Here is a 23625-nt window from a genome sequence, read left to right as displayed (position 1 = left end):
ACAAAAACTGAAAGCTTAAAGATCATGTTTCCACACGACAAGATTGTAATGTAAAATGTGGCTTTGTTTTAATGCTGTCATGCGACAAACATAGTGCATGATTAAATCACACCAGTGTGATCGTGGACTCCTGAGAGTACAGTAAAAAAGTATTACTCATATAAATAAGTAAAAATGAGAAAAGATATTTGGCATTTTCATTGTCAAAAAATTGAAATACAATAATTATTCACTTTTTATTTATTGAATGATATCATTCTCATTTCTTTCTATATGTTAAATTTTATCCAAAAATTGTGATAAAATCCTATCATGAACTCAGAGCTGTGATACATACCATATTGCAAGTTGTGTATTGTTTCATCAGAGCAAGTTTTTACTTATGATCAGTAATTTTTGTTGTTATTTTTCCTTTGTTGTCTAATGGAAAACACTGTGCTCCATTTGTTAAGAAATTAATCAAATAATGATTATTTTTACCCTGCAGGTCTGTATCCTCTGGTTGGCTGGAAGATCGGCTCAGAGGTGGTGTACCTGGCTGAGGGAAACTCAGCTGACACGGGCACGGCGATTAAATGGGCTCAGGAGCTGGGTGGGTGATCATGAAAATTATATCTATTGAAATACAATGGCTGAATCTTCTAGGTTGTCCGTGTTATCTGCAGCTGATAGATTAAGAGCTTTTTTGTTGCTGCAGAGCTCTTCTCTGACGTCCAGGGGACCAGTGCCATGGCATACAGCGTCAGTGACTCAGATGGAGTCTGTTTTGTTCCTTCCTTCAGTGGCCTGCAGGTAGATGTGAATGAGTACAGTGTGCAGGTCTGCATGCGTTTGTGGTTTCAAGTTTCCAACCATATTTACACAAGACGTCCCAATCTGACAATTTCCAAAATAACAGAGTCCATGCTTTAAGCTCTTCAAAAAATCAACCCACCGTTAAAAAGCAGTAAAAACCTGCATTCAAGCTGTTTCTAAATGTTTTTTTATAAATGTAAAAATAACAAACCCTCTCCTAGTTGTTTGCTGTCTTACTGTCTCCAGGGAGTTTGCTTGGTGCCTTTAAAAGACAAAGAAAAACTTCTACTTCTTCATAAATCCCTGAGGGTAAATTTAGATCTGTCACTCTGTTACTGGACATGTTACACATGCACAAGTAGGAACATACAGACATGCTCTGACAGAGAGGTGTCGGGTTGAGTGGCTGCACACAAAATAGCAACTGAGCAGTTCAGGGTTCATTACCTTGTTAAAGGATATTTCAGCAGTGCTTTGAAGGTTAAAGGGTACATCTCCAGCAACCAGACCTGAATTCCTTGTTAAGATTGACACAACCAAAACATGCAGATAGACTTTCACACTTGCTAAATTACACAAAAACACAGGCAGAGTATCTGTTCATGTTCAATTTGCAAACACTAATCAAGAAAAAATTGGTAGTTTGTTTGTTTGCAAAACTTTTCAACCTATATTTAATTAAATACAGCACAGAGACCCGAATTAATGTCAAAAATATCAGTTAGTTAGTTAGTTAGTTAGATCAATATTACCTTAACTTTTTTTCTGGGGACTCACTTATTACAATGAACAAGTCATTGTGACCCAACAATTTCATTTTTTCATGCACTGATGCTTATCAGGTCTGTCTGTGCCGCCCTCAGCTGGTTGGTTGAGCTGATGGCCAATACTAGTCTTTCCAGACTCAATCTGGTCCTGACCTAGGGCTGCCAGAAGCCACTTCACCTCCCTCAAATAGAGTTTCTTCACATGCTTGATCCCTTGGGCTTCCAGTGGCTCTCTGGTTTTGACAAAAGCATTTTTTTTACTAGCCAAGCATCGTTTAATGTGGCTTAAGCTCTTTTGCCATCCAGTGGCTGGTATAGTAATCTTGTTTTATGTTTTATTATGGTGAAGGGGTGAGTGTTACAGAGTGAAGCCCCCATGTGACTATAATGTGTACTGCAGACATAAAAATAACTCAATCCTGTAGCAAAAAAATCTGACCCAAAAATTCTCCTACATTCCAACCATAGGGCCCACCCAAACTTTGGGAATGAGTGAGTTAGATAATTAGTTGGTAAGTTTGTTTGTTTTATTTGCATATTTTTAAATATGTACACATTTTGATTCTGGTTACTGTGACAAATTCTGAAAAAAGTGTGGTCAGGAGCAAGTTGTGCAACCACCTACACCATCAACACCATCACAGATGGTGACTTAAGATCTTTGCCATGATAGCAATCTGCATAGTCCTTTTCCTCTTTAGAAGATATGATGTCCATTTCCAAAAACAATTTAAAATGTGGACCACAGCACACTTTTCCTCTTTGGTTTAGTTTCTCTCAGATGAGCCTGAGCCCAGAGAGGTTAGCCGTGCTTCTGGATGTTGTTGATCTATGGCTTTAGCTTCAATTGGTAGAGTCTTAACTTATGTTTGAAGATGCAGCAAGATGTGTTGACTAACACTATTCTGTTTTTATTCACATTTGACACATGTCTGCCTCTGTGTTATGAGACAGACTGAATTATTAAAAATGTGGTGCTAAAGTACTGAAAACTTTGATATCCTTATTACAACACAAGTCTCTACAGAATGACCTTCTACTGCCTCAGTAGTTCTTAGTGATTTTTTTCCTTTTATCTCTAATTGTGGTTCACAGTTAACATTAATTAATTACATTTTTTGGCCTTTTACTGGTTTGGCTTTTGTGCACCAGCAGCTGTTTGGTGACTGTGGTTGTTGTAGTGACCATGAATAAAAGTAAAACTAGTGCTGTTTAATCACCTGTTCAGTAAAATTGGTAGAGCAGCTGCACACCCTCTAAAGCAACAGTCCTCGATCCACTGGATGCAGGTTCAAAACCACAATCCTTGCACTGGCTGATGCATATCTGGCCCCACTCTCTCTCTCCGTACATTTCCTGTTTCTCTTCATCTCTCCTTAAAGGGCAAAAATTATCTTCAAAATATAATGTGTGGTACAAATTTATTTTAGTGGACCCTAATTACCTAGTAATTTTATAGTAAAAAGTGTAATTATCTAGTAATAAGTTGCCATTTACCAAGTAATAGCTCAGTAATATTAATGGCCTTACCTTAACCCTAACCCTAGTGATATTGTGGCAATTCTCTGTTAATTATGTGGTATTTTACCATGTAATTTCTTAGTAATAATATAATAATTTTCTGTATAAGTTTCTTGATAATTCCCAGGTAATGTCTTTATTTTGTTCCAATAAATTGAAGTAAGTAACTCCTGAATAATTTCAAGTAATTTTAGGGTAAGGGTCAAGGGGTTAGAGTGAGGGTTAGGTGGAAAGGGTAAAGTACCACCTAACTACCATAAAATTGTCACAATATTTCAAGGAATTACCTGGAAAATTACTAGCTATATACTTCCTTAATATTACCATATTCCCCAGTTATTATTTAATAAAATCCCAACTTATTACAAGGTGTTACCCACTGCATTGATCAGATTAGATTTATACTGATCAAATGTTTTTCAGAACATCTCCAACAAAGATGCAATAGATTATAAATCAGCTAAGATCAAATGTTTGAAGGTGCATAAATACTTTTCATTAAACCACTACAAACTGCATTTTGCAGCCACATTGACTGGAAGTATAAGACCCAGAACTGGATCAGGCATATTAAAGCTCAATTTAGATACCTGGATGAGTAAAGAATTGCCTGTATTGGCACCACAGGAGATCTTTGAGATTAGGTAGGGACCTCCCTTTTCTTTATCCAAAGCTAAATAATATCCAAATCAATTTCAAGACGTAAAATCACTGATTTTTATCCAATACACCCATTTAAATTAATTGTTTTTTTTCCTCTCTGTAACATATGTGTCTCTTTTTCCCTGCCCTCCATTGTGATCAAGCCATTGTAAGTTTGTGTCCTGAATGTTTGTTGTTTACATAAACGAAATAAGATTTGATTTAAACATCCATGATTTTGTGTTTTTAAAATCAAGAGTTGTATGAAAAATTGTGTATATAATGCTAAAACAGATGCATTCTTTCTGACCAGATGCATTTGTGCTTTGATTGAAATGTAAAACACCAATGAAAGTTTAATATATTTACTTTATTATCCAAAGGCTCCTCTGAATGACCCCAAAGCCTGTGCCTCCCTCATGGGTCTTAAACCATCAACCACCAAATGCCACCTGGTCCGAGCCATCCTAGAGTCTATCGCCTTCAGGTGAGGTCATTTTATTTTAGGTCACATCAATTTTCCTCCTCGTTTATTTCAGTATAATATGTAAAGATGTGCATGGTGAAAACTGGTGTTTAGAATACAGTTTAGCAGCCTATTCTTCTTTGCAAATCAACTGCTGCTCAAAATTCATAAACTCAAACATAATCTAATCAGTTTCAGTCGCCATTGTTTCCTGTATGCACACAAGCAGAGAGTAGAGAGTGCACACTTTCTAAGTGAGGTTGGTTCAGACTGTGATAAATGTCCATGAAGTTTCCTTTGAAAAGACTGACAGAAAGAGGTTAAAATCTAATCTATTGTCTCATTTGCATGACTCAAACAGCCATAAACAGTGACAGAACCGCTCTCACCATCGCTTTAACTCGCACACATAAACAGCATCACCAGCACACACAACTAGCAGCTAAATAATAGCAAATATTCTCTGTCAGCTATCTCCTTCTTGTTTATGTCCTTTATTTTAGTCAGAGAAGACATGCCTATCGTGTTGTGATGGCGATTTAAAATGCTGTCTGACAGTTTACAAAGGTTAAAAATGCCCCTGAATTGGGGATTGTTTACTGTTATAAAATATCAAACATGTCAGAAATCCAGCCAGCCAGTCAGGAGCAGCGGGTCGTAGTCAGGTCACGGTTGGCCATCGTATCTCCCCGACACATCACAATAAACGAAACAAGGCACGATCTGACTGACAGTTGGCGTGACCTCCAAGCAAGTCGTGCGACTCAAAATTAGTGTCTGAAATGGATGAAATTCACACAGTGTATGCCCGGCGGATCAGGGCATCTTTGAGATTTTTGGAATCATCAAGGCCTAACATCTAACTAACTTTGGTTTTGCTTTCTTTGCAGAAACAAGCAGCTGTACGAGCTGATGCTTAGAGAAACTCACATTCCCATCACAAAGATCAGGTACAGATATATTTTTTACTCCCTGTGTGGATTAAACATCAGACTGTAGTTGTATCAGCGTTTACATTAGACTGGGCTCTCTGATTTCCCAGCTTACATTGCAATATCTGACTGAGGGATTTGGACTTTAGCCAGCACATTTGTTGTAACTGAGAAACTGAGAGAACTCCTGTGTATGTTGCCTCTACTAATGCAGTTCAGCACTTTTCATTTGCAGTGCATTATGGGTATTTGTTTCTGCTGTGATGCTGTTACAGTAAGTGAGCTGCTGTGTAATTGAGTGCTCGTTTTTCTGCCTCAGGGTGGATGGAGGAGTTTCCTCCAACGACTTTGTCATGCAGCTGACTGCAGACCTGTTCAGCAGAAAGCTGGCCAGACCCGAGCACCATGACATGTCATGTTTAGGGGCCGCGTTTGTCGCTGGACTTGAAGTTGGTAAGCAGACACAGACTTGTAAACAGCATTAAAACAGTGAATCATGATGTCCTCAGTCGCAGGTTTATAGCAGAAGATTGTGAGGATTTATGATGTGGAGATGAAATGAAAAGCAGCTCTTCAACATATCTTTTCTTTCTTTGTTTCCCCATAAAATATATAAATATGCTCAGTCATGACATTGAGCTTCATTTTGAAAAGTTAAGATCAAAAGTCCTAGTTTTATTTTTGGAGCCAGCAGAAGAGGCAATGTGGATCGTTCCTCTCTCCGTTATGTAACCTGTTTTCCATTTAATTATTCGCATTATGTAATTAGATAATTATACATTAGTCAGTATTTAATCAAATTAAACATGGAAGATAGATGTGTTGTTGTTTTCTAACAGGCCAAAAACAGGAGGTGCTGATGCCTGAATATTAATGTGAAACAAGTGTTAGAGGAAGATTAATTTTAGAGGATCAGTAGCCAGAAGCTCCTGAAAAATGAAGAAGCCACTGCAAAACAGGGTTTTTTTTTAACATGCTTCTATTTGATTTTGGGTCCCATGACATTTGTTGAGAATTTATTGTGTACATTTCTACCAGTATCCAAATACAATATTCAAATTTAGGCCTTTGATTTGCAGAAAATAATGTTTGAACGAGGTAACAAAAAGATGCTCTGTTTGTGTAAATGCAAAGTTTGTTTTTGATCTAAGCCAACAGAATATTCATGTTTTTTACCCAGGAAGAGAGACCTCTTCAAATTTTCCTTTTATTGGCATCTATAAATGCATGGAAGCCTTTCTATTCCAATATTCTTTTGAATTTCAACTCAGGTACAGCTCCTCCCACCTAAAGACACAAAATTCATGAAAAATTTTCAGAAAATTTTTGCAGGTTGAGCTGTAAGTTTGAACATACAGCTTTAATGCGATTTGAGATGTCTGGTGTGAGAACACAGAAGGAAATATTAATGTCAGGGAAAATAGATTTCTACAAAGTAATGTCAAACAAAAATATGTAATGTAAAGTAAGTGACTGCATAAATATTCAAGTGACTGACCTAATCCAACAGAGGTCCAGCTAATTAGTGCTCCTAGTCTCAAAATGTTTAAAATAGGTCACCTGAGTGTAGTGAATTTGTCTCAAGTGATTGTAGTATAAAGAAGCCTGCATCTGGCAGGTCCAATCACTGATAAATCAGTATTCCTGGCTACCATTACACCATGAAGACAAAATAACACTCCAAGCAACTTGGAGGAGTGGTTACTGAAAATTAAAGGTCAGGGGACTGATACAGAAAAATTTCCAGGGCATCCCCAGGAGTTCAGGTAAATTTGTCATCAAGAAATGAAAGGAATATTGCACATGTGTAAATCTGCCTAGATCAGACTGTCCTCACAAACTGGGTGACTGTGCAAGAAGGGTACTAGCAGGAGAGGCTTTCAAGATAACAATGACTACTACAAGCTACAAGCTTCAGCAGCTGAGATGGGAGAGACTCTGCATACAACAACAATGCTCAAGTTCTTCACTAGTCAAAGCATTATGGGAGATAAAGATATAAGACAAGACACTATGTTTGGTGGACACCAAACACCGCACATCACCACAAACACACCATCCCCACTGTGAAGCACGGTGGTGACAGCATAATGCTGTGGGGATACTTCTTAGCAGCAGCAGGCCCTGGATAGCTTTTAAGGGTAAAGTGAATGGGAAATTGTAGGAAAATCTTGGGGCACAATCTTATTCAGTCTGCAAGGAAACTGCAGCTTGAAAGAGAGTATTTTTTTTTTCCCAGCATGACAATGACCTAGGGCGTACAGCGAAAACTACACAGAAATAGTGTAAAGACAAACAAGGTGAATGTTCTGGAGTGGCCGAGTCAAAGCCCAGACCTCAGTCCAATAGAGAATTGGTGACTGGACTTGAAAGGGCTGTTCACACCTTTCCTGTGCAATCTGACAGAGCTGGGGTAGTTATGCAAAGAGTGGAGTCAAATTTCAGTGTCCAGATGTGCAAGCCTGATAGAGACCTATCCACAGACTCAGTGCTGGGATTGCAACCAAAAGTGCATCTACTAAATACTGACTTGAGGGGGGTGAATATTTATGATGTTACTTATTTTACATGACATATTTTTATATAATTGACATTTCTTGGTAGAAATCCGTTTCCACTTTGAGGCATTTGTGTTTATCAAAAAAAGCCAAATTATATTGGCAATGATTGATTTTTAAAGTTGATGAAAGGGTAAAACACCCAAAGGGGTGAAGACTTTTTTTATGCACTGTACTTACTGGGTTGTGTCCTTTCTCTTTTTTTAGTCACTCCTGATTGTCCTCTGTGACACGCCATAAAAGCAGGGATGCTGTTGCAGCAGCTAGACTAACTTATCCCATCTCATTGTCTCACAGCACCAACTTCATCACTCCTTTTTTACTTTGTTGTTTGTTTGTTTTTATGCATGACTGCTGTGCGTCCAGGGTCCCTGTGCTCTTATTGGTCAATATCACTGGCATCACAGAAAATTGTAGAAGGCAGGACAAAAATCAAACATGCTAGACTTTCTGTCAGGAGGTGTGTTAGCCGTGTTTCTGGTTGTCACACTACATGGGGTGACTCCACAGATTTTCAGGGCCAACAGGTCCCTAAACCTATGATTGTGGGAACAGACCATAATTGTGCTGAAAACGTGTAGTCTGACCTCAGCTCCAAGGAGACTTCAGATAAAGCTATTAAACCAGTCAGTGGATTTGAATGAGGAGGAATAATGCCAGAGGGGGCCTAAATTGAGGTTGACAAAAACTGTTCTGTCCCTCTGATCTTCTCTTTCTTGTCTCTCTTTCCTCATGAAAAGTTAGACCTGAAATTAGTGCAAACTTTCTCTTGGGGGACAGCTAGTTTTCCCTCAAAATCCACCTGTATCTCTTACTTGTTAGGACCCTTTAAATGACCTGACTGGTGACTGCCCAAAAACCTACCTCCTTTGAATAGATTACTTTGGCCCATATTCTTTTTATTTTTAGGCTGCATAAACATACCGAAATGGAAATAACAACAAGGACACCAGACAGAGTGTTGAAGTGGCAGAGGAGCTTTAGGCAGGTCAAAAATGAGTGAATGTTGATACCATTTAGCCTACCTGTTGATAAAGAAATATGCATGCAACGGAAGAAATTCTTCTTTTTCTTTGAATTGATAAATACAGGATCTTTTTGTGATCTGAACCAGTTTTCATTTTATGTTAGTAAAACTTTAATATGTTAGTTGGGAAGTTTGAAGAAATTTTGTGCACAATAAAACAAAAAGTTATTTTATTTAAAACACAAACTCAGCCCAGGAGAGACATACTCTGCTTTCCAGAGCTTTATATCAGTAATGCAGTAATTTTCCCTTAACCTTTGTATAATCAGACTTTCAGGCATGTACAGACAGAGCTGTACTTCATAATCTCTACCACTCATAGCTGTTTTTTAGTCTTTTATTAAGCACTGGATGTCTCTACTCTGTCATGTTTTTTTAAATTATTTTTATCCCTGTCTTTGTCACTACAGGTTTCTGGAAGACCAGAGAGGAGCTGAAGAAGCTGCAGAACACTGACAAGGTGTTCCTCCCCCGAGGAGAACCCCAACTGTCTCAACCTGCAGGAGGCCCAAATCGGGAATACCTCCCTGTCCTCCAGAGCTGGGAGAGAGCTCTCAAACGCTCCATGAACTGGTACAACAAGACTTAAAACTGGGCATGCACTGTTAGGAAGATCCAGGGTTTTAACAGGGTGAGAGGTTTTGGCACAAGCTCTGAATACATGTGATAGCAGACTTTTTACAAAGGCTTTACTTGAGTTAAAAAAGAATATCAAAGGTCCATTCAGGTTTGACTGCTGTCAGCCACCTTCACTTGGGGTCTTTTACATTTACATCAATGTCTTCATGTTTATTTGTTGTATTTCTCAATCAATTATACCTCTGTTTTTTACAGTATTTTATCAGAATGAATACTCTGCACAACTTTCCACATGGGGGCGCTAAGGACTGTTTGTACAGGTTTTTAATTTATGACCTCTCCCATAGCAACCACATGCCACATGCTAATAAGAGAACAGTCAAATCAGTGATATCACATTCAGACGGATCCTCTGTGAGGAAAATAAAGACCGAGCTTAAGCCTTCATGACACCTCAAGAATTAAACTAGGAAGCTGTGATATTAAAACTAAGTCACTGTAATTCTTTTCTGTCGTATGAACCTCTTATATTTGATCTAACAGTGTTTAGAAGAAAATATGATCCTTCATGGTGTCTGTTTATAGTTTAACACAGCACTTAAACGCACATTTAGAGTTAACATAATCACAATTTGGTGATTTTTGCAATGGAACAAACATCCTAAATACAGGAAACCAACTGGATTTGAGTGCTTCTGCACCTGGCTCTCTTCTACTGTGATGTATCACACATCCCTGTCAGTGAGAACTACAAAATAAGCTTTGTGAAAGAGGACTGTGATAGGACTTTTGGTAATACTTTATTTAAGTAGGCTCTAATGAACAAGTAATAACCTAGTCATTTTAGAGTAATTCATATTAATTTCAAGAATAAGGTGGAAAATAATAACCTAGCAAAAACTTGGAATGTTACCTAGTAATAATTTGAAAATATGGCAGTATTAAAGGAGTATTTACCTTGGGTTAATGTATTGATTATCACATAATTTCTTTTAATTTTTAGGTCATTTTTTAATACATTCCTTGACAATTCACAAGTCATTTTTAGGTAAGTTCTGCATAACAGCCCGCTAAATTAAAGTGAGCCCTTCCTCCATAATTCTCAAGTATTTTCCATTTAATTAAAAAAAAACCTGTCCTTGTGTTAAGTTCCATTTAAGGCACAATGGTAACCCATCTATGCCTCTTACCTCTATAACACATTTTTAACATATTAAAAGTATACTTTCAATGTTTTGTAACACACCTATAACATAACTATAGTTGAGTCAGGAACACTCTCCTCATACATTTAACCATTTTATTGCAAAATGAATATACAGTTTTACTTGGTCTAGAAGGCTCTGCTCAAAATATGATCCATGGGTTAGTCAAGCAGCATGCTTTGACTTTCCAGAGAGTGCATGGCTGGAAACCCCTGGTCTTTAATGAAAACAATAAAATTAATTCAAAAGCCAAATCCATCGTAGCATGAATCTGAATATGAGAGTCAAAAGCTTTATGCTATAAAGGAGGAGGCTGGGATGGAGGAGGTTGAGCTTTGCCAGCTGCAGCAGCAGAATTACTGCAGGCAGGGATTTGTGAGATGAGAATCATATTTAAATTCAAGAGGTGTGATCAGCTGTGGGAGCTGGGAGGTAATAATTAAGATCAGCTGATCATCATCTGATCACGGCTGGGTGTATGACTACTGTTTCTTGCATGAATTAATGAAAGCTTCATTTATAAGCACTCTTGACTATTAATCATGCCTCTTTACAGTAACATCAGTGTCTGTATAATTTTTAAACATACTTAAAATGTGTTATATTGTGCATATAGTTATAAGTATATATAAATATTCAAAATGCTTACCTACAAATGACTTGTGCATCATGAAGGAATGTATTCAGAAATTACCTTGAAATTTTAACGCGAAGCATTAAGAAACAACCAAAAAAATATGGGGAATTGAGGGAAGGACTCACTTTAATTAAGTGGCTGATATGCAGAAAGTACCAAAAATATTTGCTTATGAAATACAAATTTAAGTAATGAATAAAGTTATTACCTAAAAGTTAGCTGAAACTTAATAAGGAAGGACTCACTTTAATTTAGTGGGCAAAAATAAAGAAATGTTTTGGGAATTATCAAGCAACTTGTAAGGAAAAACTGTCAGCTTTTTTAAGAAATGATTTGTTTAAATGCCACCTAATTACCATGATATTAAAAGGAATTACTTGACTATTAATGAATTATTACTAGGTACATACTCCTTTAATATTACAGTATTTCAAAATAATTACTTGGTAATATTCCAAGTTATAACTAGGTAATCACCACCTTATTCTTGAGACATTACAAATTATTGATGATCATTATTATAAAATAGTTACGTAATTACTAAAAAAAAAAAAAAACTAGGTACCAGCTAATTAGTTTCAGCTTTTAAAAAGTGTTACCAACTTTTTATTGGATCATTTGGTCAAACTGAGGATCTTTTCTAAAAAGTTTGTTTGCTGTAACAGCTTTTATAAATTCATGATGTCTTCAAAATTTGCAATGATATCATTTCAATGTGTGCATGTTTACATGAACTAATGCATTGTTTAAAAGCAAGATGGTCAGGAAAATAACTGTGGACTGAACTTGCCCTGAAAAAATGCTTATATTGGATTATATGTGATTTGTGCAGAGTCAAATCTGACTTGTTAGTGTGTGGTTATGATTGCATCTCATGATGATGTCATTTTGACTAAAAATTGCCTGTTTTTTTGCCTTGTTTTGATAAAATGTTGAAAAATTACTAGGGAAATGTAGCTGTTCTAGGTGTGGTCTTCCTGCTGTTAAATATCTCTGTCTTAATGATATAATATTTTTCTACATCTAAAAGGTTTGTTATGCAAAGTGTATTTGTGAATAATGCATCAGTTAACACCTCAGCACTGGTTTTGAACACTTTGTAAATCATTCAGTTTTTGAATGGCAAATGTTATCCCGAGCTGCTGGGAAATATGAGAACATTTATAATTTTGTTAGCAGACCGAATGAATACGATCCACTTTGTCTGACTTGGGTATTAAAAACATGATTGATCAGTTGTTGCGTGTGATGATTTGAGTGTCGTGCATACAAGGTGACGATGTCACTGACACGGTGAGCCAACAGATGCCGTCTAAAGGATTTTACCTCCTCATGCACTCTGGGGAAATGCCGTTTGTCTTGTGCCTGGGGAATTATCAGAAACACAGGCTGCTCAGATGAGTGCAGGGATTGCTTCCCATTGATGTGACCAATCTGGCTGTGAGGGTTGCTATGGCAGCTCGCGGATGGAGTGACTGAGAACAAATGGGGTGTGTTTTCCTGCTCATGGTGCTGGTATGGTGAAGGGGGCGCTAATTGAGAGCACAGAAAGAGGGATTTCCCAAACAATGGGAGGATTGTGCACTCGTCCCTTCAGAGGATGAGCAGAAATGAGTTTTCTGTACATCTCACAGATCTGTACAGTAAAGCTCCTCTGTTAACCCCTCCTCTTCCTGTCAATCAAACACAGCCAGTTCTTTTTCCTCCAGTGGGCTTGGCTTGCAGTGAGATGCCTTCACAGAGAAAAATGTGCTGGAGTGAGTGAGACAGACAGGAGCAGACCATGAATCAGTGCAGCCGGCTCTCGCACTAATCAGTAAAATGGCTCTGTGTGCTGGTATTGTGCTTGGTAACCGCATTGTATGAGTTGTGGTGGACCTGCTTTGCAACAAATTCAAACTGACAGCAGGAACTGGATGCAATGCGACCACCGCTCTGGTCCCCCTCCCCCATACTAGCTGAACCCTGCATCAGGGGTCATTATATAACTCCCCCCTCTCTCTCTTCTCGGTTTGTGACACACTGGGATTGTTCTCTGGAGTGTCAGGGGGTTGGAAGTTAAGCTTTTGTCTTGTTTTTTTTTTTTTCTTCCAGTCAGCGTCTCAGCCTCTCCCCCTGCTGCCTGAGCACCTAACTCCATCTCTCTCAGTTCAGTTCACTTCAGTCAGTTGCACGACATGCTGTACACGTGCTGCACACAGCGGCAGAGCAGAGGCTGGAAGAGGAATCAAATGACAGATTTACTGTGCAGGTGAAGCTCATTTATTGATGTGAATGTGAAACAGCTTCACTAAGATGTCGGCTTTGCTTTATTCCCCCGAGAAAAGGGATGTTCTCTGTTAACTTTGACACATCTGTTTACAGTGCACACTATGCTCGTGCTCTCTCTCTCTCTCTCTCTCTACCCCTCCCCCTCAATTTAATCCAATTTAAGTCAAAGGACTCCATTGGTGTGAAACTTTCAAGAACAATGTTGCCAAAGCATCAAATTAAAAATATGTGGAAATAAAGCAGAGTAAATATGAAACATTTGCTGAATCTTCTCTGCCAATGCCAAACAGCTTATTCTGCCTTTGACTTCCTTGGTGGATTGGATGATTGAAGTCTGAAGAAACAAAACACATTGGCAACTTATTCATTTAACAAACAGGAGCCTCAGTAGCGTGTGGAAGAACCATACACAGCCACAACAGCCGGGCACCTCCTCCTCACGCTGGTCACACACTGCTGTGAGATGGCATCCCATTCCTCAACCAGCATTTGTCACAAGTTAGCCAGTGTGGTTGTGTTGGTCACTCTGGCACAAACAGCACACCCAAGCTGATCCCTCAAGTGTTCAATGGGGTTGAGGTCGGGACATTCCTTCCTCTTCACTCCCAAATTCTTGAGGTGGTCAGATGATGCTACGCCATCGTTGCAGCTATCAGCATAGCAACAGTAAAATAAGCTGTTTGGCACTGGCAGCAAAGATTTTTCATGAGTGCAACCCACACACTCAGCTCTGCTGCTCATCCTACAAATGCATGCTCCTTACAAATGTGGCACCATTTAAATGGGGAAATAAACAGGCTTTCCAAAGGTATAACATTTTTTGCCAAGAAGCATTGTTACATCAAAGAAATAATCAACCAAACACAAATTTCCCTCCTTTTTGTGCTAAGTTTAGATTAAATGTACTGATATTAACATACTAGATGCAACTATATGTGCCTTTTTGTGTGTTTGCTGCTGTTTGGCTTATGCATAGGAAACTGAGATTTAAACTAATACTATTAATTCACAAAGCTCTTATTGGCAGGAAAGTTTCAAAAAAGCCTTTTACAAAGCTGTGAGGTACAAATAGAACCACTAACTTGACATGCGGCAAATACAAAACAAATCAAAAACACTAATGTCAGCAATAACACAATAAATATAATACTGTAACTCTTTCCTCTCTGTCTCTCCCTCTCTCACACACATTCTTTCAGTAGTGCTGAATTGCCATAGCAACAAGGATTGGCAAATGCTCCAAATATCTATGCTCAACCAGTCAGTCACAAATAGCATCCTCGTGGGCCTCAGATATGATGATCACTGGCATTTATTTGCGTATATATGTACATTTAACTGTAAACTGATACGCAGGGCTTTCATAGATGTGGAAATATACAGCTCAGGTGCACTCTTGACTACTGGATTGGTTATATTTTGGTGACTCACGAGCTGTTGCAGTGGATCTGATGCATAATAGTGTCGTGATACCATAGGGGAGAGCATAAGTGGAGATGGTTCCTCAACATGAGCTCTTAAACTCCTGGAGAGACGGTTTAATTTGGCGTTTTTGTCGTGTTTCCCTTCAGGATCCCCAGTCTTTTATGTAAAATGGAGACCCCAAGCCTGTCCCCCATGCTTGCAAGAATTATATTTTAATTGATGATAAGAGAGATATTATGCGCTCTATTTATAATTTGTGCGCGTAACGGTGCGTCTCCGTGCGTCTCTCGTCATTAGCCAATGTACATCCATCTGCTCGCACTGCATCAGCTGCCACGGCGGGGCTAGCGTTCACGTCACAGGTTTTTTTTTCTTCTTCTTTCCTCACCTTCCCCTTCTCGATTTTTTTTGTTACAGCAGAGCATCTCTCCCCCCTCTCTCTCTCTCTCTCCCTCTCTCTCTCTCCCTCTCTCTCTTCACCGCCCACTCCACTCACCGCCGCCTCGCCGGCTTCTTCTTCGCCTGCCTCACCACATCGCCCGCTGCCCCCTTTTTTCTGCATTTTTTTTAAAGGGAGAAGAAGAGTGCACACATTTTTGGGGGGTCAAAATACCAACAGACCAACAAAAAAGGAGAGGACATCACCATGGCGAGCACCGAGGATAAACCGGCCAACAAGGAGAACACGTCCAGCTGGAAGGACTCCATCTACAACCCGAGGACCGGGGAGCTGCTCGGTCGCACGGCCAGCAGCTGGGGTAAGAATCCCCCCAGTTTTTACAGCATTTCATAAGGAGACGTGCTATGACATTCACGCTGTTTTCACCTCATGTGGTGTCTCCATTTTGTCAGCATCAAAGCTCTAATAGAAGAGTGTCTCCTTCATGTAAAGCCTTCTTTATGTGTCTATGCATGGATGGACTACATTGACAGCCATATAGATATTGTTTTAACGAAGGAGCCATCATTGGCCTACATGAAAGGTGTAAAGGAGAAGCCTGTACCAAGAGGAAGATGAATGATGCTAGGAAAGGTGTGCTCCAGCCTTTCTTTGCTGCATAGGCAGAACTAACCAACCAGGTGATCACCAGTGAAACAGCAGAGATTTATTCAAAGACATATTTATCACCTGAATAAAAAGGATTATCAGGATTATAACAGCACAGACTCCAGCTGATTAAACCCCCCATTACCTAATCATCCATGAGGACTGTGCTACAGCATTCCTGAGCTCAATTTTTCCTCACCAGGCCATACATTTTTTTATGTAATGATTCCCCGGTCATTTCCACGGTGAGGTAGTAACACAGCACCCACCCTCTCTCCAGCAGCCGGCTCCTATAGGCTCGCGCGGTGCTGTCGGGCTGCCTGGGCCCCTGTGCTGCTGTGCAGTGGGATGCTCCATTGCAGTTGCATGGCCGCCCACATTAGCATGCCTGTCAAGGTCAAATGGGATTCCCCTCTCTCCTCTTTCTCTCTCTTTCACGCACTAGGCAGGTGCATTGTGGGATACTGTTGGAGAGGAATGGGAGAAAGGGGGGATGTACAGCAGGAAGCTGAGGGGTCCATCCCGTTTTATTCTCCCCCCTCCTCCTGTCAACTTAGAGGGCATCCATGCTGAGCAGGCTGGATGGAAGTGAACCATTTTGAGTCAGATGTTTCCTTAACCGAGCTCTTTTCCTCCTCCACCCCCTGAATGATATAAACCATGTTTAAGCAGCCTAGAGGACTGCAGCGCATCCTAAAATTTGTTGTGATTTGAGTGAAAATGGGCTCAGATTAGCTAGCATTTGCTAGCATTTCCCCCTGATCCAAGATGGTTTCTCTCAAAGAGGTTGTGCATTCAAATGACAGTTTTCTTAAGAGGAAGCATTTGTCCGAGCATGTGTGTGGAAAATGCTCCTAGTTAATTATACATGACCTGTTTTTATGTCTCTTTTCCTCATTATGTCACATTTCTCTCTCTGTTCCAACCCCCTCCAGCTCTCATCCTGCTCTTCTACTTGGTTTTCTACTGTTTCCTGGCCGGTATGTTCGCCCTCACCATGTGGGTGCTGCTGCTCACTCTGGACGACAATGTGCCGAGGTATCGAGACCGCGTTCCCAGTCCAGGTAAGAGTCTCTCCATGCTCAGAGGAAAACATGGGGGGCTTTCAGCTGCAGTAACTTCTCTTTTAAGCATTCATTATTCATACTCGCACCGATGAGCTGCTGTCACAATAATGTGCAACATTACAGCTGCTTTTTGCATCGATCTATTTTGAAAGTCTCTTCCTGTGTGTGATATCAGCAGCCGAGCCCGGGAATGTTTTCTGTTTGGCTGTAACTCGAGACAAATTCCATTGCTGGATGTGCATTAGTTCCTCCTGTTGGGATTGTTTGCTACTTTACTTGATGTTTTATGTGGGTTTTTTTTTTTTTGGCAGGGCTGGTGATACGTCCCGCCTCTCTGGACATTGCTTTCAACAAATCTGACCCGTTGAAGTACGCTCAGTACGTCCAACACCTGGAGTCCTTCCTGCAGAGTAAGTGCACCACTCCCTGATGGACAGAGAGATAAATGAATATTAAAACAGATTTCCAGTGACTCATTCCTTTAAATGAACTCTCTCTCCATCGCAGGCTATAACGATACTGAGCAGGAGAGGAACATCGACTGCCCTCGAGGAGAGTATTTCATCCAGGAGGACACCGAGGAGATGACCAAGAAAGCTTGTCGCTTCAAGAGGGGCTTTTTGAGCCTCTGCTCCGGCCTCTCCGACACCAACTTTGGATACTCTGAGGGACGACCATGCGTGCTTCTCAAACTGAACAGGGTAACAAACATCAGAAAATCCTCAAACCTGCTTTAAAAATGTACAGTGTCGAGCCTTTCTTCCTTCCCTGGCAGCGTCTAATCTCTATTCGTTTAATCTCTTGCTGACAGTTCCAGAAATAAAGCATTAAGTTGATTAATTTTCAGCTCCTCGCGTGCAGTCGTCTCACCCTCTACTGTTTCCATCACTTCGCAGATTATTGGCCTGAGGCCCCGTGGAGACCCTTACATCAACTGCACAGTCAAAGTAAATACGATGATATAACTCATGTGCCACTTGCTTGTATGTGTAGCGTGTTTCCTTTTCATTTCTCTCATAAAAATAGCACTTGGTGATCATAACAGTCTCAATATTTTTCTTTCTGTTGATTTCATTTCTTCCTTTTTCTTTGTTTTTTTTGTGTCTGATTTCTTTCTTTCTGCATGCTGTCACTGACGGCTTTAGGGTAAGATAATATGGAAATTAAAGAGATAATAAGGCCCGTAGAATATTTTTTATATTATATAACCGCCTTTAAACCCATCATGGTGCCATTTTAGAGTGTCATTTTGAGATATATTTAGAAGAGATTCATTTAAACCACTGCTAACAACTTAGGGTCATTTTCTTTTGTGTCCTGTCTCGTGATGTCAGAAAAAACTGTCTCATTAACAAATGAAACGAGCACCCTTTGGTGATACACTGACTAAAATATTTTCCTTTATTCAGAGGGACAACCAGATTCAAATGCAGTATTTCCCCAGTGAGGGGCGCATTGATAAAATGTATTTCCCCTACTACGGCAAGAGAGCTCACGTAAGTATCCCTGCCCTGCCCCTAAATCACCAGCATCCTCATATGGGCATGTTTTTGACATGTTTTCTTCATGCAGGAGAATTACGTGCAGCCCCTGGTGGCCGTGAAGCTGCTCCTTACCAAGGAGGACTACAACAAGGAGCTGCCAGTAGAGTGCAGGGTAGAGGGCTCTGACCTCCGCAACAATGACGAAAGGGACAAGTTCCTGGGCCGCGTCACCTTCAGGATCAAGGTGGTCGAGTAAGAAGAGAAGAAAGACGGTATACGGGAGAACCCCGATGCAGAGGCTGCCAACGTTTGCTAAGGATTTGTGTTTAAAAATTTAAATAAAAAGGAAGGAAGTGTCAAATTTGTCACAAAGGTGGCATTTTTTGGGGGGATGTCGCCCAGCAGTTTGATGCAGTTGAGTCGCCAGTCAGATACAGATACTGAATGTTGCTTTGATGACATTTCTGACCTTTCTTTCCTTCATGATTCCTTGCCGACCTCCGCAAACATCCCCAGAACATCAAACAGGCTCTGCTCCTCCATCTACCTACCTGTCCATCCTTCATTCACCCGTTGCACTGCTCATCCTTCAACCTTTTTTTTTTGTTTTCAGCATAGGTGTGATTAGATAACTTATAGCCATTGCAACCAAGCCATTTGGAGCTGTTGTGTAATGCAGATACGTCTTTTTTTATGGTTTTTAGATCTTCCTGCTGTCAGGAAGTGAGTGTTGTTTTCATCTCTCTGAAATGTACGAATGACTGTATTACTGCCGATGTTGAGAGGATTTTTATCTTGCTGTATAGTACAAGTGAGAAGGTAGAACATTTGCAGCACACATCTCCAGAGTATTCACATTATCACATCACAAAGACTTCATAGGAACGTACCTTGATAATCAAGTATAGCCACTGTATCCCTGTATATGAAATGCCAATTACAAAGTCCCTTTCTACATATAAATACATTGTGATCCTTATCATATTTAGGGAATTATAGATAGATCTTTGTGTTGTGGCCTGCGTAGCCGCAACAGCAGTCTTGTGCTGTCTGTCTGTCCGTCTGTCTGCATGTCCGTCCGTCCGTCTGTCCGTCTTCCTGTTTCTACTCACCTCTCCACTGCAATAGCCTACGTGTGGGTGAGCCGTCCAGGACTAGATAAGTTGTCTCGCTCCACCTCGCGGGGTGCTGCGAATCGATGGTGGCTGAGGAGACAAACACGCAAACACAAACATACAAACACATGCAAACACAAACACATACAGAAGGTACAGTGTATAAATTACTCGCTGAGGAAGCGTTGCAAGAATAAAAAGTTCACTGTAACTATGTACTGTATATCTTATACGTGATCTGTATATCTATCTGGGTCTCAAAGATTGTTTGTTAGTTTTCTCTCTTCTTCAGCCTGTTGATCTGATTGTCTGCCAATCTATTACTCTTCAATGTATATATATATACACTATCTACCATATTTACTTAATTCACACTGTATTTTTGTCACAAAACACAATGTCTGTGCACTGTAAAGAAATAATTTAAGCAAAGATTTACAGGAAATTATCTTATTCAAAGCTATGTTTACACAGTCTTAAAAGGAACCCGCATTTGAAAGAACAACTTGTAACATCTCTTCAGGGTGCCTTAAGACCTGATGAAATAAATTGTGAAATAAAAGTGATTTTGAAGAAAAAAAACTTTTCTAGTGTTATTTTGTTGATTTCTTAAATATATGCTGGAAAGAGTTTGTAGTCTGTTTTCATTTACTAACTTGAAAAATCAGAAGCAACAAGATAAAGTACATTTTAATGATTCCAATAAAGCATCACAATATATTAAAAGTGTCAAAGGTGGGTACGAGTTTAGTTCAGCTGGTAAAACAGGGCCCCTTATACAGAGGCTATGTACAGCCCTGAATGCACTGGTCCCAGCCATATTTGAACTCTGATCCTGTCACCGTTTGTAGTTGTTCCAGCACTCTTTAGCTGATCAAATAAAAGCAAATGTGACCAGAAAACAATCTTTAAAAACTAGCACACATTATATTAATTTTATTATGGACCTGTGGGGTAATTACGGGTAATCTAACAAGCAAGATGTGATTAGCAAAGTGACATCATGAATTTGTGCTCAATGGATTTTTTTTCTAATTGTGGCAAATTTAGTGAAATATTTGGTAACTCTTTACAATAAAGTACACACATCAGCATAGTTAGTAGATAACAAATGAGTAGCTCACTACTGGTTAACCATTAAATAAGCATTACTTACAAATGGATAAGATACACACAAAAATGGGTAAGGTACAAATGTATAATCAACTACTAGTTAACAATTAAATCTGGCAAAGGTGCATTTAGTCACTATGGTGCTGTCCTCTGGAACAAACTGCCTGCTGACCTGAGATCTGCTGAAACACTTAGTTACTTAAGTAGCCATAAAACACTGCTTTTCTCTCAAGCCCTTGGCTGTTAGGTTATCTTTTTGTGCAAATATGCTCCTTTTAGGAGAACCCAACATTAGTATATGTAAAATGCTGTACTGATTGGTGCAAGGTCCAAGATCATTAATTATTTTGCCTGAAATTTCTCTTTTTCTTGACTCAATGGTGTATCTTTGTTGCTGTTTGTCTGTTTGTTTTGCGTCTGTTTTTATTCTCTGTAAAGCACATTGAGTTTACATTTGTATGAAATGTGCTATATAAATAAAATAAAATCGAATTGAATTCAGCAATGAGTTGTTAACCACTAACTGAACTGTAACTAACTGTTACTTAACAAATAGATAAGGCACATGCATTTTAAATAGTTAGAAGGTGACTGATGAATAACTAACTGCAAGTTAACCATTAACAAATGAGTTACTAACTACTGACTTACCTTTAGTTAACCATTACTTAACATAATAGATGAGGTACACACATTTTGCATTGTGAAAAGTTAACTACTGTAGTTGCATACTGTTTCTTTCATTTTTAACTAGTTAATTACTCAGATGTTATCTACTAACCATTAAAAAATTGTGAACCCTATCTGCTTGTTAACTAATGGTTGACCAGTACTTAGTTACTCATGAATTAATGGTACATTTTAGTCAGTTATAATTTATCAGTTACCAACTATTCCAAATTTGTGTATCTTTAATATTTGTTAGGTTATGGTTAACTAAAGGTTAACTAATACTTAGTTACTCTTTATTTTTAATGGTAAATTTTAGTCAGTTATACATGTGTTACCAACTTTTCCAAATTTCAGTACCTTACCTATTTGTTGGGTTATGGTCAGCTAGTGGTTAATTAGTAGTAAGTTAATCATTCATTAACCGTTAACTAGTAGTTAGTTACTAATTCCTGTATTCCAGTGACTCATTCTTTAATGTTTAACTTGTAGCTAGTTATACATTTGTTAGCTACTTACTATGTAAAACTATCTTATCTATCAATCTTAACTACTTGTTATGCTTTTGGGATTTTGAATTATTCAAAAAATTCCTGAGTTTCCCTGGAAATATAAGAAAATTAGTTCAAGTATTTGGAGGAATTTGTATGAAAATTGTACACAACTTTAAAATGTAATGGATTTTTGAGGGCTTTATTTTGGGGGAACTTGATTAGAATTTTTGGGTAGAGTTTTCTATAAAATTTGGAGGAATGTGCTTGAGAACTCTCCGGAATTTTCAATTAAGTTTTGGTAACATTTATCATTTAAATCTTTAGTCTTTTTCCAGAAACTTTCCCCAAAATGTAGAGAGATTTTTTTAATTGTTTGAGAACTCTTGCAGATTTTTTGACAGTGTCTTCAAATTTTTAAAGGACTTTGGGAGAAATTATTCATGTTTTGAGATCTCTAAAAATGTTTTACTCCACATTTTCTAAGCAGAAGTTTAGTTCATACTTTGCCTTCATTATCAGAAAAATTACACCATAATTCTCTTAATGACTGACAGCATCCCATGCTGACTGTAAGCCCCCCTACCAACTACCCAATGCACAGCCAAATGGTAAGGTCAAAAGGTCATGATGTGTTGTTTCTGCAGAAACTGGGCCTTCTGGATATGTGTTATGTGCTTTTTACAAGTCTGTCCTGGAGCAGATACCTTTAGCACAAGTAAAGAAACATTTTTTGCATGTTCTACAGTACCATGAGCCTATTGTCCTCATAAACAGACATCCTTTTTGTTGAAAACGACCTCCAGTTTGAAGACAAGGCTCATGATTCTTTTAACTATTAAAAAGAAGTGTGAGAAACTAAAAATTCAAAAGTGCCAGCCTCAGGTTGATATCACTTATTAGCGATGTTACTGGGGGAAATAAAAGTAATTTCTGCCCATCTTACCTGCTGCTTTAAAAACTGAGCATTCTAAAATAGTCTTAATCTGATGCTCTCCCTTGTTTCTCGAAATGGTAATAGAAATCTGATATATCCACTTCATAATCTGCTTTAAAAACGTCTAAAATTAGTTTTAAATGCATAGAAATGCATAAAGTGAAATTACATAAAAATTACGATTACAACTATGCCACAAATTACAATAAAATTTTCACAAAAGTTATAATTAAGGGCTACATGTTTTATCTCAGCTGACACAGAGAGAAACAGTCTGTGCCATGTCAGAGAGATTGTCATGGATGAACTCTCATCTCAATCTCATGCTTGCCATCATTATAGCACATATCTGCAGCCACTCGAGGGCGCCAAAAACAAGACAGACAGATTTTATTAATAGTGTGGTTCAGACACAATGTTGCCACAAGGCCTGAGGAGGTCAGTGTGGCATTTTACAGCCCCTGCGTCTTCATCTTGAGGTTTTTCTAACCAGACAAATCCATGTCAACAAATCCACGATTAAATGTGCCAACGGTTTGCATAACATCGGTTGAAAGCTACCGGGAAATGAGCTTAGAGGGTTGCTGCTGTGGATCCTTGTTCTATTTCTAATCGTTTAAAACCACCCGTTTAAGCCTAAAGCGAAGCTTTTGGCTTCCCAATGACCCAGGTAAAAGATCATGAAGGTTTGTGCCAAGTATGTTGCACCAAGTCTACCTGCCTGTAAGTCTGGTTCTATCTCTGATTATTAGGATCTTTACTGAGGCAGCTGCAGGATTTTATGTACAAGAATTTAACTGTTACTATGCTCGAAAGACAAAAGTTGTATGATCATACCTGTCAGCTCTAATGGCCACTCACCAACATCTACCAGCT

General features: G+C 39.0%; 2 protein-coding genes across 3 annotated transcripts in view; both read left to right on the top strand.

Annotated features, from left to right (window-relative positions):
* Positions 1-12364, top strand: part of gk5 (glycerol kinase 5) — a 28575-nt gene extending 16211 nt beyond the window's left edge. For both annotated transcript variants that reach the window (XM_041802666.1, XM_041802665.1), the window contains 6 exons: positions 488-592; positions 698-792; positions 4109-4212; positions 5082-5141; positions 5443-5576; positions 9119-12364. In XM_041802666.1, the coding sequence (XP_041658600.1) occupies positions 488-592; positions 698-792; positions 4109-4212; positions 5082-5141; positions 5443-5576; positions 9119-9297 (677 nt within the window). In that variant the 3' untranslated portion in view covers positions 9298-12364. The remainder of the gene's footprint in view (positions 1-487; positions 593-697; positions 793-4108; positions 4213-5081; positions 5142-5442; positions 5577-9118) is intronic.
* A 1948-nt stretch (positions 12365-14312) lies between these two features.
* On the top strand, positions 14313-20121 carry LOC121519637 (sodium/potassium-transporting ATPase subunit beta-3-like). Its single transcript, XM_041802429.1, has 7 exons — positions 14313-15583; positions 16809-16937; positions 17252-17350; positions 17448-17641; positions 17837-17887; positions 18350-18436; positions 18513-20121. Exons 1-7 carry the CDS (start codon positions 15472-15474, stop codon positions 18678-18680), a joined length of 840 nt encoding a protein of 279 aa, XP_041658363.1. The 5' UTR covers positions 14313-15471; the 3' UTR covers positions 18681-20121.
* Positions 20122-23625: the final 3504 nt, after the last annotated feature.

The sequence above is a fragment of the Cheilinus undulatus genome, linkage group 13 (genome assembly GCF_018320785.1).
Source record: "Cheilinus undulatus linkage group 13, ASM1832078v1, whole genome shotgun sequence".
NCBI lineage: Eukaryota > Metazoa > Chordata > Actinopteri > Labriformes > Labridae > Cheilinus > Cheilinus undulatus.
The sequence above is the reverse complement of the archived record's forward strand: the minus strand, read 5'-3'. Positions and strand labels throughout refer to the sequence as shown.